Source organism: Arachis ipaensis, chromosome B5 (genome assembly GCF_059453495.1).
Source record: "Arachis ipaensis isolate K30076 ecotype BB chromosome B5, ASM5945349v1, whole genome shotgun sequence".
Taxonomy (NCBI): Eukaryota; Viridiplantae; Streptophyta; class Magnoliopsida; order Fabales; family Fabaceae; genus Arachis; species Arachis ipaensis.
In genome coordinates, this window is record NC_142440.1 from 31,911,003 (window position 1) to 31,930,098 (window position 19,096).

At 36.0% G+C, this 19,096-nt stretch overlaps 2 protein-coding genes and 1 non-coding gene across 3 annotated transcripts; 2 read left to right on the top strand and 1 right to left on the bottom strand.

Moving 5' to 3' along the window:
• Positions 1 to 214: 214 nt before the first annotated feature.
• Positions 215 to 2,820, bottom strand: LOC148563767 (uncharacterized). The gene is made up of 5 exons (XM_088486938.1): positions 2,640 to 2,820; positions 970 to 1,037; positions 688 to 867; positions 513 to 585; positions 215 to 351 (listed from the first exon to the last, which is right to left on the bottom strand). The coding sequence occupies exons 1-5, from the start codon at positions 2,818 to 2,820 to the stop codon at positions 215 to 217; spliced, it is 639 nt and encodes a 212-aa protein (XP_088343064.1).
• Positions 2,821 to 2,997: 177 nt separating this feature from the next.
• On the top strand, positions 2,998 to 5,827 carry LOC110262798 (putative ribose-5-phosphate isomerase 4, chloroplastic). Its single transcript, XM_088486939.1, has 6 exons — positions 2,998 to 3,057; positions 3,441 to 3,554; positions 3,778 to 3,846; positions 4,049 to 4,145; positions 4,915 to 4,967; positions 5,729 to 5,827. The coding sequence occupies exons 1-6, from the start codon at positions 2,998 to 3,000 to the stop codon at positions 5,825 to 5,827; spliced, it is 492 nt and encodes a 163-aa protein (XP_088343065.1).
• Positions 5,828 to 11,608: 5,781 nt separating this feature from the next.
• LOC148563768 (small nucleolar RNA R71) lies at positions 11,609 to 11,716 on the top strand. Its single transcript, XR_015884154.1, has one exon. It is a non-coding gene; the product is annotated as a small nucleolar RNA R71 (small nucleolar RNA).
• Positions 11,717 to 19,096: the final 7,380 nt, after the last annotated feature.

Consider the following 19,096-nt stretch of genomic DNA (forward strand, 5'->3'; position numbering starts at 1 on the left):
AGAATCAAATTAAAAATAAAACCACAAGTAATAACCAAATAACTTCAATTTATATTTAAAAAAATTCTAAATTCCAAACATAAAAATCGAAAAGAACCAAAAGAAAAATAACAACTCAAGAAAAGATAATGTTTCCACCAAAACAAACATATGCTTGGCATTATTCTATTAGATAGACTCTAAAAGGGATTCCAAAACATGTGCATCCAAATTTTCAAGTTTCTTTCTCAATCTTGATTTTCTTGCAAGTTGAGGTATCTCCTTCCACCTTCGAATCTTCCGACTCCGAGGATAGTTGCTTAGTTGGTGTAATAGCATTTTTCAACAATTCGGATTCATCATTGGTTGCAACTTCATTGGAATTCAAGCAATAAATTCTGTACAAAAAACCACGTTAAATTAAAGACTTCTTTCTAACCTTTGATTTTATCTCACTAATATTTTTTGAATAAAATTAAGATCTAACTTTGAGAGAACAAAAAAAAATATTTTTTGAACAAATACCTTAGCACCTTCTACTTTCTCCCCTTCAATGATTGAGGATGTCTTTGAAATTGGAAGTAAACCACCGGTGTAGTCAACATCCTAAAATTATAATTAATTATTATTTATAAATTAGATAATACTAATGACCAAGGAAGTAAAAAATAAATTGATTTTTAATAAAAAGTACACTTATATACTCACAATTTGAATAGGGTGAGCCTCTTTGAATTTATTTATGAGATCCACATTATCAGTCATCTTCTTAACTTTATAAGAAGGTGAAAAATGTGGATCATCAGATATTTGAACTTCAACGATGAAGAGAAATATCTTATCAATTAGGTTAAACAAAAGTGTAGGTGTATCCGATAGATCTCCTTTCTGCAGGGTATTACATAATATATTAATAATAAATAATATAAAAAGTACCAATAAAAATATTTTCACTAATGCTTTTAGAAATAAATATTGGTTAGATCTTACCAATAGGAGTGGATCAAGTATCTCTACACAGCTATTTCCCAAAACTTGTTTTGCCTCCTTGTCAAAGACTACATAACATGCACAGTCAGAATCATCAATGACACCAAACTTTATTCGATACCTACTTAAAAAAGAAAATAACATAAAAAAAAGTTAAATATAAACTTATTCAATATTTAATCCAATGTACATGGACTTTAATTTAAAAAAATAAATAAATAACCTTGGAGTCATGGATAAAAGGATATTAGTAGAAAATTCGCGTCTTCATCGAGCCAAACCATCTCAATTGAGTATGGCAATGGATAATTTTCGTAACTTGATAGTGTCCATAACCGTATCACCCGTATACGTACACACAAATTATTGATTGTAGGATTGATATCAGCAATTTTGTGAATACCAGCCATTGGAATAAGTAGGGAGATTTTGGATATATGTAAAGAAAGGAATTGATGTACTTTAAATTGTGGTGCTTTACATCTTTCATAACTTATCCTTTTATAGTTGTATCATAACTAAATTTTTTTAAATTTGGTTGACTTTAATTTAAAATTTAAAAAATAAAACAACCCAAACTTAAAATTTGAAAATAATAACCTAAACAAATAATAATTTAAAAATTATAAACTAACATAAATATTTATTTATAGTAATATTAGTATGTAACAACCGAAGAATAATTAACGTAAATTTTTTTAAAACTCTAAATTTCTTTAAAAGAATTTATGTAGCTGCAATTTAAAAAAAAAATCAACAAAATTTTAAAAAATAATGCTAAAAAAATTAACAGATTTTTTAAAAATAGTGTTAAAATATAAAAAAGAACAACCTAAGTAAAATCTAAATAAAATTTAAAAAATAACAACTTAAATAAAATAATTTGAAATTTAAAAAATAACAACCTAAGTAAAACAACCCAAACAAATAAAACAATTTAAAATTTAAAAAATAACAACGTAACTAAAACAACCCAAATTTAAAATTTGAAAATAACAACCTAAGCAAATAATAATTAATAATTTATAAATATAAATCTAAAAATTTCTATTGACGACACGTAAGCAAATAAACTCCCAGACTCAACGTATGAGCGCCACATCAGCAAATGAGCTCCCCATTTGTATTACTATAAAGATATATAGATTAGTTTTTGTAATCTAGATCTTGAAATTATATATCACAACATAACTAGATAATGTTTTGGAACAAATATCCGATTTCGTATGTGTCTCATACACAAAATTTTTTATTTATTGTATCCTAATTCAATAGTAATCAAAAGTTTAGTTTAATAAGATTATTTGTGACAAGAATATCTAAAATTTTTTAATCTATTTTGATCCGAGTCATTGCTTTAATTACTTGAAATAGAAGGCTAATGAAAAATATACCAAATGTACTTAGATTTTGTGTTGTCTCTAAATGAGAACTTAATTAACTTGAGAAAATTTGAATAAATAATCTCTTTTAATAGGTAAATTTTACTCTACCTTTTCTATAATAATATATATATTACCCTCTATGACATGTCATCTTTTAATTGGTTGCTATGTTAACTATAGTTAAACTATTGGTAATTAAATTATAGCCCAAAGTGGGTAATTATATAATTTATTAAAATGTTAAAAATTCAGTCTTTTATTCTTTTCCAAATCAGCCTCCCACACAATGAACCTTAATCTTCTGTATTTCCTCCCCCGTTCCGACACCGTCGCCGCCACCCGAGGATAACCGTCTCATTGGGTGCCCCATTCTCTCCATCTGTCGTGCCATCTCCGTGCTCGAAAGCATCGCCGCCGCCGTCGTCACAAGCAACGCCGCCTTCCTCACGGTATCCTTCCCTCTCATGAAATTACGTTGCAGAATCCCTTATCCATTCTGCAATAACCACCAAGTGTGATGAACATTAATCAAATGGCTTTTTTAACTTGTTCATCGTCTTCATCCTTCTCAACAAAGCTTCCTCTTCATTTCTCAACACCTCTAAAAAGAACAAGAAGAAGAAGCAACCACGATTTTTTAAGAATGGTGACTCGTTCCTGTCTCGATGATAGTTCAGCACTTCTCCGAGCAGCTCAATACACTGTATGCCTATGAAACTTGAATTCCCAGTTCTGCAGCTTTCAAAGTTTGCAACTTTGCAATTTACTATGTGTGATCAATGTATGGTTTTTCATGCATGCCAATTCAGAATTCACTAGCTTTGTTATCATAATCCCTAGTTTCATGTTTTACTTAGCAATGTTTGTCAAAAATCCTTTCTCTTTTTGTTGGGTTGCTTTCTGTGAATTAGTTGATACAGTATTGCATTCTTGTTGTTGATGCCTAGTGTTGTAATGTATGCAGCTTTTTGTTGTCCAGATTTTAGGGTTACTAGGCTTATGTTGGGATTAAAACTCCTTTTTTATGCATAGTGATTTTCCACATTGTTGGAAGATGAATGATTTTGTAGATATGCTGTTTGATAGGTAGACACATATGTGAAAAGTGGAATGGCTGTAAGATTGGGGTTTGGTCACGCTTCTTGTATGGCAATTCAGCATTTGGGTCGCCAGCTTCGTACCGGTAATTTGAAGGACATAGTAGGGATTCCTATGTGAGTTCTTTCTCTTTGGCACTTTATATTTCTTCTTCCCTTCCTTTTTTATATTATCAGTCATTACTATGTTGTTTCAATGATGTTAGTTATTTGAATTAGCCATATTCTGAATTTTGGTCACTTTCCACAATGAAAATATCTTTATACAATGGGAATTTCAATCAAACCAATGAACTGTTGAACCTTAATGCATTGGTTGTTCCAAGTCTGTTGCAAGTGCAAGTGAGGCAGCAAAGTCTGGGATACCATTGGATACCTACCAAGACAGTACTCAAGTGTGCATAAAAATAATTAGCTTCTACATTTTTCTTTAATGTTGAGTGTTTCTTGTTTTAGAGGATCTTGGTTGCCTGAAACTTGAATTTAAGTAAAAGGTGGAAATGTGTAAAGTAAAGTGGATTTTTTTTCTTCTTTTCATTCTATTCCTCTAATACTTGAAATCTTAGTTCATAATCACTAGCAATTGCTCCATTGTAGATTGATTTTACCTTTGATGATGCTGATGCTATAGAAGAAGGGACACTTGTTACTATCATTGGGCGCCGTCGTCACAAGCAGTGCCGCCTTCCTCACGGTATCCTTCCCTCTCACCCAATATTATTATTATGAAGATCGATACATGGATGGATAGATGATAAGCATAATTTCTTTGTATTTTGGGGGTACATGGATCAGATATTTTTCCATCTACGCATTCAACTTATCATTCGCAGGTCTGCAAACTCTCTAAATTGCTGTTGTAATGAATAAGCCTCGTTCTTTCTGCAGTTTGCTTGACTTTAATATTCATTCTGAAGCAAGATTTCAGACATCCTAACCACTTCTGGATTTGTTCTAGGCAAGTGGACCTCTTGGGATTGGATTAAGGCCATTAAATTCTCCAAATACAGTCTCTAGTATGGGTCAGTATGACCAGATCCTCCAGCAGTATCAATAGCACCAGAAGTTGTCGTAGTTCCGCCTTCAAATGTCAACCGTAAATTAGTTGTTTGGGGATCAGGGCATGAAAGCTATGCAAACTGCACAATCCACACCAGATCCATTTGGTTTGCTTGGCTTGTTAAGTGTGATCAGGATGAGTGATCCAGACTTGACATCTCTTGCACTTGGATTGATCTTACTACACTTGGATTAAATTTGAATTCATCTGAAAATCTACACAAGACGTTTGGGTCTCCATGGTCCGATGAACCTGCAAAGGGTGATCCAGAGTTTAATGTGCCACAATGTTATTACGCAAAGCAGCCCCCTGCTTTACATGTGAGGTTTTTTAATTATGCCATAGAATCGATTTCTTTATTTGCAAATCCTTCATTAGGCTTACTGCTTGTTGCATGATGCAGCAAGGTTACCTTTCAAAGTTTTCAGTGGAAACATTGTTTTACATATTCTACAGGTTTGCAATTACATCTTACTTGATTTCTAATTGGCTTGCTTAGTATTATAATTAACCAGTTTTTTCCTTGGTTGCAGCATGCCCAAAGACGAAGCACAATTATATGCTGCAAATTAAATGAGTTGTATGCACATGCCCTCCAATTCTTCTTTTTTTTTTTGTTATTTATATTTTATTTTTCTGTGGTTAGGGCTTATTTCCAAATTATGTTGGGATGGTTACAATTTGGGAGCAATTAATGGTTAAATCAGTCAATACTTGGTAACCTTTCTTTGTTTATCAGTCACTGATTTTAAGTATTCCTACAACAAAACTTATATTGGCAGGAACTCCTAAATTAAAATCTAAATTGTTTTCCTCTGATTAATAATTTATAACAAGGTAGGTGGTTGTTGCTTTCAGGCACAATAAAGGATGGTATTATCACAAAGAGAATCATTTCTGGTTTATAAGAGTTCCCAACATGGAGCTGCTTGTTAAAATAAATACATACCAGAGAGGATCTTATCACTATTTCTATCCAAACACATTTGAAACTGTTTGCAAGGTTAGCTTTATACATAATAGTATATTTGTTTTTAAAATGCATATCATTAGATCAAACCCTTTACCATTAGCCAAAAGCTATATGCATAGCCTGATTATTACGATGAACGACTCTTCTCTGATTCATGAACAACATAACACTGCTCTAGGTCAATATTCCAAACCACACTATCTTTTCTGTCAAGTCTTATTTTCTGTCCTCTTTAAACTTTCAGGTCCTAGAACAGTTGAATGTTTTTGCTCATGAAGATATTGATGCTGCTGTAGAGGCAATGAATGATGTGAGTAACCCATTTCATGTTGCATTTGCTTAGTTGACTAGTTGTAGGGTCTGTTGAAGCTTCGTTTTATTTGTATATGTTGGTTATTCAATGGGAAACCAGTGGTTGCAAAGAACTGATTCTAACTGGGTCTCTTGTGCGTTAAATTTTGATTTTCAGATGCCTATTAGGAAGCTCTACATGTTGATTGAGATGGCAGCTGGTGCACGAAATTGTGATCTCCAGGCTCGAACAAATCCTGGTAATGGCTCCAAAGCTTGGTGCTCTGATCTTAATTCATGGTTGTCACAACTTCGATACAACTAACCAGCAAGTGCACTGGGTCGTCCAAGTAATACCTTACGTGAGTAAGGGTCGAATCCCACGGAGATTGTTGGTATGAAGCAAGCTATGGTCACCTTGTAAATCTCAGTCAGGCAGATATAAAGTGATAATGGAATTTTCGAATATGATATAATAAAATAGGGATAGAGATACTTATGTAATTCATTGGTAGGAATTTCAGATAAGCGAATGGAGATGCTTTTTGTTCCTCTGAACCTCTGCTTTCCTGCTATCTTCATCCAATCTGTCTTACTCCTTTCCATGGCTGGCTGTATGCAAGGGCATCACCGTTGTCAGTGGCTACATTCCCTCCTCTCAGTGAATAATATGCTCACGCACCCTGTCACGGCACGGCTATTCATCTGTCGGTTCTCGATCATGCTGGAATAGGATTCACCCTCCTTTTGCGTCTGTCACTAACGCCCAACAATCGCGAGTTTGAAGCTCGTCACAGTTATTCAATCATTGAATCCTACTCAGAATACCACAGACAAGGTTTAGATCTTCCGGATTCTCTTGAATGCCGCCATCATTCTAGCTTACGCCACGAAGATTCTGGTTAGGAGATCTAAGAGATACTCATTCTAGCTTAATTCATGTAGAACAGAAGTGTTTGTCAGGCACGCGTTCATAAGAGAGAAGGATGATGAGCGTCACACATAATCATCACCTTCATCACGTTCTTGGGTGCGAATGGATATCTTAGAAGCGAAATAAGATGAATTGAATAGAAAACAGTAGTACTTTTCATTAATCTTTGAGGAACAGTAGAGCTCCACACCTTAATCTATGGAGTGTAGAAACTCTACCGTTGAAAATACATAAGTGAAAGGTCCAGGCATGGCCGAGATGGCCAGCCCCCTAAACGAGATCATAGGATCAAAATACAATCCGGGATGGTAAAAAAGACTAGTAAAAGGTCCTATTTATAATAAACTAGTCACTAGGGTTTACATGAGTAAGTAATTGATGAATAAATCCACTTCCGGGGCCCACTTGGTGTGTGTTTGGGCTGAGCCTAAGTGTTGCACGTTCAGAGGCCATTTGTGGAGTTGAACGCCAGTTTTTGTGCCAGTTTGGGCGTTCAACTCTGGTTTTGGATCCTTTTCTGGCGCTGGACGCCAGATTTGGGCAGAAGGCTGGCGTTGAACGCCAGTTTAAGTCGTCAATTCTTGGCCAAAGTATGGACTATTATATATTGCTGGAAAGCCCTAGATGTCTACTTTCCAACGCAATTGGAAGCGCGCCATTTCGAGTTCTGTAGCTCCAGAAAATCCACTTTGAGTGCAGGGAGGTCAGAATCCAACAGCATCAGCAGTCCTTTTTCAACCTCTGAATCTGATTTCTGCTCAAGTCCCTCAATTTCAGCCAGAAAATACCTGAAATCACAGAAAAACACACAAACTCATAGTAAAGTCCAGAAATGTGAATTTAACACAAAATCTATTAAAAACATCCCTAAAAGTAACTAGATCCTACTAAAAACATACTAAAAACAATGTCAAAAAGTGTATAAATTATCCGCTCATCACAACACCAAACTTAAATTGTTGCTTGTCCCCAAGTAACTGAAAATCAAAATAGGATAAAAAGAATAGAACATACTATAAATTCCAAACTATCAATGAAACATAGCTTCAATCATATGAGCGGGACTTATAGCTTTTTGCCTCTTGAATAGTTTTGGCATCTCACTTTATCCATTGAGGTTCAGAATGATTGGCATCTATAGGAACTCAGAGTTCAGATGGTGTTATTGATTCTCCTAGTTCAGTATGATGATTCTTGAACACAGCTATTTTATGAGTCTTGGCCGTGGCCCTAAGCACTTTGTTTTCCAGTATTACCACCGGATACATAAATGCCACAGACACATAATCGGGTGAACCTTTTCAGATTGTGACTCAGCTTTGCTAAAGTCCCCAATTAGAGGTGTCCAGGGTTCTTAGGCACACTCTTTTTTTTGCTTTGGACCTTGACTTTAACCGCTCAGTCTCAAGTTTTCACTTGACACCTACACGCCACAAGCACATGGTTAGGGACAGCTTGGTTTAGCCGCTTAGACCAGGATTTTATTCCTTTAGGCCCTCCTATCCACTGATGCTCAAAGCCTTGGGATCCTTTTTATTTTCCCTTGCATTTTGGTTTTAAGGGTTATTGGCTTTTTCTGCTTGCTTTTTCTTTTTCTTTCTATTTTTTTTTCCGCCTATTTTTTTTTTCTGCAAGCTTTGTTCTTTGCTGCTTTTTCTTGCTTCAAGAATCATTTTTATGATTTTTCAGATTATCAAATAACATGTCTCTTAGTCATCATTCTTTCAAGATCCAACATATTTAACATTCTTAAACAACAACTTCAAAAGACATATGCACTGTTCAAGCATACATTCATAAAACAAGAAGCATTGTCACTACATCAATATAATTAGACTAAGTTCAAGGATAAATTCGAAACTCATGTACTTCTTGTTCTTTTGAATTAAAACATTTTTCATTTAAGAGAGGTGATGGATTCATAGGACATTTATAACTTTAAGACATAGTTACTAACTACTAATGATCATGTAATGAAGACACAAACACAGATAAGCACATAACATAGAAAACGAAAAACAGAAGAAATAAGAACAAGGAATGAATCCACCTTAGTGATGGTGGCGTTTCCTTCTTGAGGAACCAATGATGTCCTTGAGCTCTTCTATGTCTCTTCCTTGTCTTTGTTGCTCCTTCTTCATTGCTTTTAGATCTTCTCTGATTTCATGAAGGATGATGGAATGCTCTTGATGTTCCACCCTTAGTTGCTTCCAATAATTGTGTGGAAGAAAATGTATCCCTTGAGGTATCTCAGGGATCTCTTGATTTGCAGTCAAATGTTCTACCACTGAGCTATAGACCCTTGATGGAAGCTTTTGTCTTCCCTTTCCTCTTTCTAGAGATTTCTCTGGCCTTAGGTGCCATCAATGGTTATGGAAAAAAACAAAAAAGCTATGCTTTTACCACACCAAACTTAGAATGTTGCTCGTCCTCGAGCAAAAGAAGAAAGAATAGAAGAATAAGAAGAAGATATGGAGGAGATGGATGGGAGTGTGTATTCGGCCATATGGGTGGGATTGGGTGGGGAAGAGATGTTGAATTTTTGAAGGTAAGTGGGTGTTTGGATGTGAGTGGTAAAGAGTTAATAGGGAAGAGTGTTTATTGGGAATAGAGGATGATTGAGAAGAGAGAAGAGAGTGAGTGGAGGTAGGTGGGGATCCTGTGGGGTCCACAGATCCTGAGGTGATCCTGTGAGGTCCACAGATCTTGAGGTGTCAAGGCATTTACATCCCTGCACCAATTTAGGCATGCAAAATGCCCTTGCACACAACTCTGGGCGTTCATCGCCAGGTTGGTGCCCATTTTGGGCGTTCAACGCCCATTTGCTGCCATTTCTGGCGTTGAACGCCAGAACCATGCTTGTTCTGGGCATTCAGCGCCAGGATGCTCCCATTCTGGGCGTTCAGCGCCAGAACTATGCTCTGTTCTGGCGTTTGAACGCCACACAGATGCTCCTCCAGGGTGTGATTTTTCTTCTGCTGTTTTTGATTCCGTTTTTGAATTTTTTGTTTATTTTGTGACTCCACATGATCATGAACCTAAGAAAACATGAAAAACAATAAAAATAAGAATTAGATAAACATTGGGTTGCCTCCCAACAAGCGCTTCTTTAATGTCAATAGCTTGATAGTGGGCTCTCATGGAGCCTCACAGATGTGCAGAGCTTTGTTGAGACTCTCCAACACCAAACTTAGAGTTTGGATATGGGAGTTCAACACCAAACTTAGAGTTTGGTTGTGGCCTCCCAACACCAAACTCTAAGTTTGGTGTTGAACTCCCATATCCAAACTCTAAGTTTGGTTGTGGCCTCCCAACACCAAACTTAGAGTTTGACTGTGGGGGCTCTGGTTGACTCTGCTTTGAGAGAAGCTTTTCATGCTTCCTCTTCATGGTTGCAGAGGGAGATCCTTGAGTTTTGAATACAAGGGAGTTCTCATTCCATTGAAGGACTATTTCACCTCTGTCAACATCAATCACAGCTTTTGCTATGGCCAGGAAAGGTCTTCCTAGGATGATGGATTCATCCTCTTCCTTTCCAGTATCCAGGACTATGAAATCAGTAGGTATGTAAAGGCCCTCAACCTTTACTAATACATCTTCTACTTGTCCATAAGCATGTTTTCTTGAGCTGTCTGCCATCTCTAGTGAGATTTTAGCAGCTTGCACCCCATAGATTCCCAGTTTCTCTATTACAGAGAGGGGCATGAGGTTTATTCCTGAACCAAGGTCACACAGAGCCTTAAAGATCATGGTGCCTATGGTACAAGGTATTATGAACTTTCCAGGATCCTGTCTCTTCTGAGGCAATGTCAGTTGATCCAGATCACTTAGTTCATTGATGAACAAGGGAGGTTCAACTTCCCAAGCATCAATGCCAAATAATTTGGCATTCAGCTTCATGATTGCACCAAGAAACTTGGCAGTTTGCTCTTCAGTAACATCCTCATTCTCTTCAGAAGAGGAATACTCATCAGAGCTCATGAAGGGCATAAGGAGGTTCAATGGAATCTCTATGGTCTCTAGATGAGCCTCAGAGTCCTTTGGTTCCTCAGAGGGAAGCTCCTTATTGATCACTGGACGTCCCAGGAGGTCTTCCTCCTTGGGATTCTCGTCCTCTCCTCTCCTCACAGGTTCGGCCATGGCGCTTATGTCAATGGCCTTGCACTCTCCTTTTGGATTCTCTTCTGTATTGCTTGGGAGAGTACTAGGAGGGATTTCAGTGATCCTTTTACTCAGCTGGCCCACTTGTGCTTCCAGATTTCTAATGGAAGACCTTGTTTCATTCATGAAACTTACAGTGGCCTTAGATAGATCAGAGACTAGATTTGCTAAATTAGAAACATTTTGTTCAGAGTTCTCTGTCTGTTGCTGAGTTGATGATGGAAAAGGCTTGCTATTGCTAAACCTGTTTCTTCCACCATTATTAAAGCCTTGTTGGGGCTTTTGATCCTTCCATGAGAAATTTGGATGATTTCTCCATGTTGAGTTATAGGTGTTTCCATAAGGTTCACCTAAGTAATTTACCTCTGCTATTGCAGGGTTCTCAGGATCATAGGCTTCTTCTTCAGAAGATGCCTCTTGAGTACTGTTGGATGCAGCTTGCATTCCATGCAGACTCTAAGAAATCATATTGACTTGCTGAGTCAATATTTTATTCTGAGCCAATATGGCATTCAGAGTATCAACCTCAAGAACTCCCTTCTTCATAGGCGTCCCATTACTCACAGGATTCCTTTCAGAAGTGTACATGAACTGGTTATTAGCAACCATGTCAATGAGTTCTTGAGCTTCTGCAGGCGTTTTCTTTAGGTGAATGGATCCACCTGTAGAGGTGTCCAGTGACATCTTTGATAGCTCAGATAAACCATCATAGAATATATCCAGGATGGTCCATTCTGAAAGCATGTCAGAAGGACACTTTTTGGTCAACTGTTTGTATCTTTCCCAAGCTTCATAGAGGGATTCACCTTCTTTCTGTCTGAAGGTTTGAACATCAGCTCTAAGCTTGCTCAGCTTTTGAGGAGGAAAGTAATTGGCTAAGAAAGCCGTGACCAGCTTATCCCAAGAGTTCAGGCTGTCTTTGGGTTGAGAATCCAACCATAATCTAGCTCTGTCTCTTACAGCAAAAGGGAAAAGCATGAGCCTGTAGACTTCAGGATCTACTCCATTAGTCTTAACAGTATCACATATCTGCAAGAATTAAGTTAAGAACTGAAAAGGATCTTCAGATGGAAGTCCATGAAACTTGCAGTTCTGCTGCATCAGAGAAACTAATTGAGGTTTCAGCTCAAAGTTGTTTGCTCCAATGGCAGGAATGGAGATGCTTCTTCCATGTAAATTGGAATTAGGTGCAGTGAAGTCACCAAGCATCTTCCTTATATTATTATTATTTTTGGCTGCCATCTCCTTTTCCTGTTCGAAAATTTCTGAAAGGTTATCTCTGGATTGTTGTATTTTAGCTTCTCTTAATTTTTTTCTTCAGAGTCCTTTCAGGTTCTGGATCTGCTTTAACAAGAATGTTCTTGTCCTTGCTCCTGCTCATATGACAAAGAAGATGGCACAGAAAAAATAGTAATAATAATATGGATCCTTTATACCACAGTATAGGGATCCTTGTGTTAGTAGAAGAAAAGAAGGGAAGAAAATCTGAACTCAGAGAGAGAGGGGGTTCGGATTTTTGGAGAGTTGAAGGAAAGATGTTAGTATATCAATAAACAAATAGAAGAAGATGAGAGGGGGAAGTGAATTTTCGAAAACAATTTTTGAAAAAGAGTTAGTGATTTTTGAAAATAGTTTTTGAAAAAGGTTAGTATTTTTTTTCGAAATTTTTTTTTTTAAATAAAAAATAAAAATAATTAGTTAATGAAAAAGAAATTTTTGAAAAAGAGGGAAGATATTTTCGAAAATTAGAGAGAGAGAGTTAGTTAGGTAGTTTTGAAAAAGTTAAGAAACAAACAAAAAGTTAGTTAGTTAGTTGAAACAAATTTGAAAAGATAAGAAGTTGGGAAGTTAGAGAATCAAATTTTGAAAAAGATAAGATAAGAAGATATTTTTTTGAAAAGATATGATAGAAATTAGTTTTTGAAAAAGATTTGATTTTTAAAATCACAATTAATGACTTGATTCATAAGAAATCACAAGATATGATTCTAGAACTTAAAGTTTGAATCTTTCTTAACAAGCAAGTAACAAACTTCAAATATTTGAATCAAAACATTAATTGATTATATTATTTTCGAAAATTTGATATAAAAATAAGAAAAAGATTTTTGAAAAATATTTTTTTAATTTTTGAAAATAACTAAGAATTTTGAAAAAGATTTGATTTTTGAAAAAGATTTTGAAAAAGATAAGATTTTCAAATTGAAAATTTGATTTGACTCATTGGCAACAACTTGATTTTTTAAAAATTTTTGAAAAAGTCAACTCAAGTTTTCGAATTTGATGAGAGAGAAAAAGGGAAAGATATATTTTTTTTTTGAATTTTTATGATGAGAGAGAAAAACATGAAAATTATGCAATGCATGAAATTTTTAGATCAAAACAGTGAATGCATGCAAGAATGCTATGAATGTCAAGATGAACACCAAGAACACTATGAATGTCATGATGAACATCAAGAACATATTTTTGAAAATTTTTTTTTTTAATGCAAAGAAAACATGCAAGACACCAAACTTAGAATTCTTTAATGCTTAGACACTAAGAATTCAAGAATGCATATGATAAACATGAAAAGAAACAAAACAAAAAATCATCAAGATCAAACAAGAAGACTTACCAAGAACAACTTGAAGATCATGAAGAACACTATGAATGCATGATATTTTCGAAAAAATGCAAGATGCATATGCAAGTGACACCAAACTTATGATATGACTCAAGACTCAAACAAGAAACACAAAAATATTTTTGATTTTTATGATTTTCTAATTCTTTTGTATTTTCTTTTAATTTTTTTTTTCGAAAATTATTGTGAAAATTAAAAAATAAGGATTCCAAAATTTTTAATATGAATTCCAGGAATCTTGCCATGTTAGTGTTAAAGCTCCAATCAAAGGGTCAGGCATGGCTTAATAGCCAGCCAAGCTTCAACATATAATTACATGGACTGGAGTGATTAGTTGAATACCAATCCCAAAGCAGTTTGGGTATGGCTTTACAGCCAGATAGGATTCAACATGTTTCATGAAACACTAGAATTCATTCTTAAAAATCCTGAAGAAAAATATATTTTTGAAAACATTTTTTTTTTCGAAAACAAAGAAGAAAATTTTGAAAGGTTTTTGAAAACTTTTTTGAAAACTAAAACAAAAAGAAAATTACCTAATCTGAGCAACAAGATGAACCGTCAGTTGTCCAAACTCAAACAATCCCCGGCAACGGCGCCAAAAACTTGGTGCACGAAATTGTGATCTCCAGGCTCGAACAAATCCTGGTAATGGCTCCAAAGCTTGGTGCTCTGATCTTAATTCATGATTGTCACAACTTCGATACAACTAACCAGCAAGTGCACTGGGTCGTCCAAGTAATACCTTACGTGAGTAAGGGTCGAATCCCACGGAGATTGTTGGTATGAAGCAAGCTATGGTCACCTTGTAAATCTCAGTCAGGCAGATATAAAGTGATAATGGAGTTTTCGAATATGATATAATAAAATAGGGATAGAGATACTTATGTAATTCATTGGTAGGAATTTCAGATAAGCGAATGGAGATGCTTTTTGTTCCTCTGAACCTCTGCTTTCCTGCTATCTTCATCCAATCTGTCTTACTCCTTTCCATGGCTGGCTGTATGCAAGGGCATCACCGTTGTCAGTGGCTACATTCCCTCCTCTCAGTGAATAATATGCTCACGCACCCTGTCACGGCACGGCTATTCATCTGTCGGTTCTCGATCATGGTGGAATAGGATTCACCCTCCTTTTGCGTCTGTCACTAACGCCCAACAATCGCGAGTTTGAAGCTCGTCACAGTCATTCAATCATTGAATCCTACTCAGAATACCACAGACAAGGTTTAGACCTTCCGGATTCTCTTGAATGCCGCCATCATTCTAGCTTACGCCACGAAGATTCTGGTTAGGAGATCTAAGAGATACTCATTCTAGCTTAATTCATGTAGAACAGAAGTGTTTGTCAGGCACGCGTTCATAAGGGAGAAGGATGATGAGCGTCACACATAATCATCACTTTCATCACGTTCTTGGGTGCGAATGGATATCTTAGAAGCGAAATAAGATGAATTGAATAGAAAACAGTAGTACTTTGCATTAATCTTTGAGGAACAGCAGAGCTCCACACCTTAATCTATGGAGTGTAGAAACTCTACCGTTGAAAATACATAAGTGAAAGGTCCAGGCATGGCCGAGATGGCCAGCCCCCTAAACGAGATCACAGGATCAAAATAAAATCCGGGATGGTCAAAAAGACTAGTAAAAGGTCCTATTTATAATAAACTAGTCACTAGGGTTTACATGAGTAAGTAATTGATGAATAAATCCACTTCCGGGACCCACTTGGTGTGTGTTTGGGCTGAGCCTAAGTGTTGCACGTGCAGAGGCCATTTGTGGAGTTGAACGCCAGTTTTTGTGCCAGTTTGAGCGTTCAACTCTGGTTTTGGATCCTTTACTGGCGCTGGACGCCAGATTTGGGCAGAAGGCTGGCGTTGAACGCCAGTTTACATCGTCAATTCTTGGCCAAAGTATGGACTATTATATATTTTTGGAAAGCCCTGGATGTCTACTTTCCAACGCAATTGGAAGCGCGCCATTTCGAGTTCTGTAGCTCTAGAAAATCCACTTTGAGTGCAGGGAGGTCAGAATCCAACAGCATCAGCAGTCCTTTTTCAACCTTTGAATCTGATTTCTGCTCAAGTCCCTCAATTTCAGCCAGAAAATACCTGAAATCACATAAAAACATACAAACTCATAGTAAAGTCCAGAAATGTGAATTTAACACAAAATCTATTAAAAACATCCCTAAAAGTAACTAGATCCTACTAAAAACATACTAAAAACAATGTCAAAAAGCGTATAAATTATCCGCTCATCAGCAGCACAAGGGGCTCAAGGTGGATCTGCAGAAGCTATCTATTCTGGCAAAGAAAATATCAATATCTCTCATTTCTATGATTGCCTCCAAGATGTTGCAGAATATAATTTCTTGTCACCTTTAGATGACATACTTATGATCCACTTTGTATTGTAATATCATTTTCTTTTCTTTTTTCCATTTTTCTTTGTATATTTTCATTGGTGCTTTGCTTGCTTTGTTAGTTCTCTCTGGTTTTGATTAGGCATTCTCACTCATTGTTGCTTTTTTGTGCTGAGTATCTTTGAGAGGAAAGAGTTTCTAGTCATTGTTTTATGGTATGTGCATGTGTGGCTTTGGAAGTGGAGATCAGCATAGCCAGAAAAAAGTAACATTCTTGTAGCTCTTATCTGGTGTCTATTATTATGAACTTACTTTGAAGCTAAAAAGAATAATCACGTAGCCTGCTATAAGAGTTGTTCCAGAAATAGGTGGCTCAACATCTTGTGAGATTGGTGTTGCCTAAGCCATCCAATAGTTGTTTCCAATTTGGAGAACTTGGAAGAGAGTATGAGCCAACAGAATGAAAGGAACAAGAGCACCTCCATATTCTATAGTGATATATTGCCAATACACTGAAAATCCAACTCTACCACTCTCTCTTTCTTCTGCTTGAACAAGTTGGCCTTTTGCCTCATCACCTTTGTTACCAGTTTTATCATTTTGCTCATCTTTCTTTTCCTCTTCTTTTTCTCCACCATGAGAAATAGGAAAATTTGAATCTCGTTCCAAGGTACTGATTTCATTGGATATTATTCCTTCATCTATTTAATCAAGTGTAGACAAAGCTTTTTTATGTGCACCAACAAGTTCCATAAAATCAATTCCATTGTTAAGCAGATCAGCATACTTTTCACATTGAGTAATCTTCCCATCTTTCATTACCTATACCAACAAGGCATAACAACATCATAGTAATAAAAATCAATTTTTCAATTAATGGCAATTAACTATGATAAATACTCACCAATAAAAGTGTTCACTTATACACTGAACTCACTGGAATTAAACTATAAATCAAAGAAACAATAATGAAAGAAATCAAAGGGATAAAATTAATTGAGAAGAAAAATGACCAATTTATTTAGAGAGATTGAACCATATCGCTAGAAACGAATACAAAAGGCATATAAAACCGTATTGGATTCAATATCGCAGTAAAGGAAAATATATTACAAGTTTACAACAGATAATCACAAAAGGAATTTGGAAATTGAATTATAGAAGGTTGTGGTACTTTCAATCTATTATTGCTAATAAAGCCACTCAAATTCAAGATACCCCAAAAAGAATTTGAAAAATAATAGCTAACCTCTGTAGACCAAAAAAATTTCCAAAAGTAAGTTTCAAGTATAGTACTTTAGAAGTCTCATCTTAGATCAGTAATGGCAAGTAAATGTAAATAGATCTTAGTACCTTTGGACATTACGGCCCTTCATTGACATTACTTGATAAAGGTCTTCTAATATAGTCCACATACTTTTTTACTACCTAATAAAGGTTGCTAGAATCACATAAAAGAAATTTATCAAAAATGCAATCCACAGCAACACAGGCAAATGCCTTATTGTTAACAGACAACGATCTCAAATCCGTCAATTGACCAGACTTTAGCTTGGGATAAGCTGAGTACATGTATGAAGTAATAAAAAAATCTAGCACAGCATCTCCAGGAAACTCCAGTCGCTGCAAAAAAGAAAAGTCAGGTTACAACAGATAAATAATCAATGTCTTATCGGAGTTCTCAGATTTATAGAGTACAGAAATAGTTCCTATCATAACTGAGACATTGGGATCAACAGTAAAGGAGCCTTGCCTGGTAGCAACTTCCTCCATGCTTATTGTTAGAAGGATGCACAAATGGCTGAAGAAGCAGATCCTTATGAATGAAGTGATATCCCAACTTATCTTCGAGGGAAAGAATGTTTATACATCAGCAGAGAGAGGACTATAGCCAACACTTCCTCGGCAAACATTAATCAATTGTGAGACTTCAAAACCAACTTGTATGCCAAGCCACATAAGAAATACAATTGCAGCTTTAAAGCCACTATCAACTATAAATGCTCCGACCAAAGCTTCAACTGCATCAGAAATTGTTTTTCTATATAGCCAGTGGTGATTTTTATTGCACTTGATTTCATTTGAGCTTCTTTGCTCCTTAACAGAATTTAAACATGAGTAAAAGTGGAAGAAAATTAAGAGTTTGTATTTACTTATAAGTGGAAGAAAATTTGGGCATCATATCAAAGTGGAACTGAATTTATTTAATTAAGAGTTTGTATTTACTTATAACTCCAAAACATATATCAAAAAGGGTAGAAGCCTCTTGTTCTACCTCTAGATTACCGTTTTTATTGCATTCAAATTGCTATAATTGAAGAAAATTATGAGTAAATGCAGTTGAACATTCAAGTAATGCCATGATATAGACTTCAGCAAAATTTTACAGAGTGATCTGAAAATTGTATAGTCAAAGAAAGTTTGAAATGAAAATTTCTCAAATCCAAGGGACACATTGCCATATAAATGAAAAAGGAAATGTTCATTAAATACCAAGAAGGATCACTCTTTCAAAATGGAGAAAAGGAGAAGACCTACCTGAAGCACGAACAGAGCGAATAGAAATGTCAGCGGCGAGGAAAGGTTCCGGCTAACGGATGAAGACAGAACGAGCAGAGATGTCAGGCGGCGAGGGAAGCACGAAGAAGTTCTTGACAGTGACGGTTACAGTGACGGTGACAGAGGCACGGTGAACACAGAGAGAGTGCTCTCAAACAGAGGAGAGGACTTCAAGCTCCTGCGACGGCGCCAATCTTCCACACGTGATGCCTGTACATGCGACGGAGCTGCGGGGTTGAGATGGCTGCGGTGGTTGGCGTGGCTGCTGGCTGCGGGCTGCGGGGCTGGATCGATGGGTGGGTACAGGTTGAGTTATTTTTTCTTTCAATTTCAGAGAGGAATGTGGCAAAGGGGCATTGAGCTTCTAAGAAATATAACTTTACTTTTTAATGTTTACAGAAATTATATTTTTACCCCTCTTATAAAAATATTTAATTATAAAGTTGTCCTACTTTAATTAAGATATTAACTCTTATCGAGTTAAATTAACTCAAACTAAAACTAAACATCCAATTAAAATGTGCCACGTCACGAGAGGTAATTTACATGTTGATTTAGAGGAAGTTGGATAGAACTCATCACCCTTATAATATTGTTTTATATTAAAAATCTCAGCTACGACAACTTGATGTAGGCAAATGCTGGCCAAATCAATATATTGTTGTGTAATATCT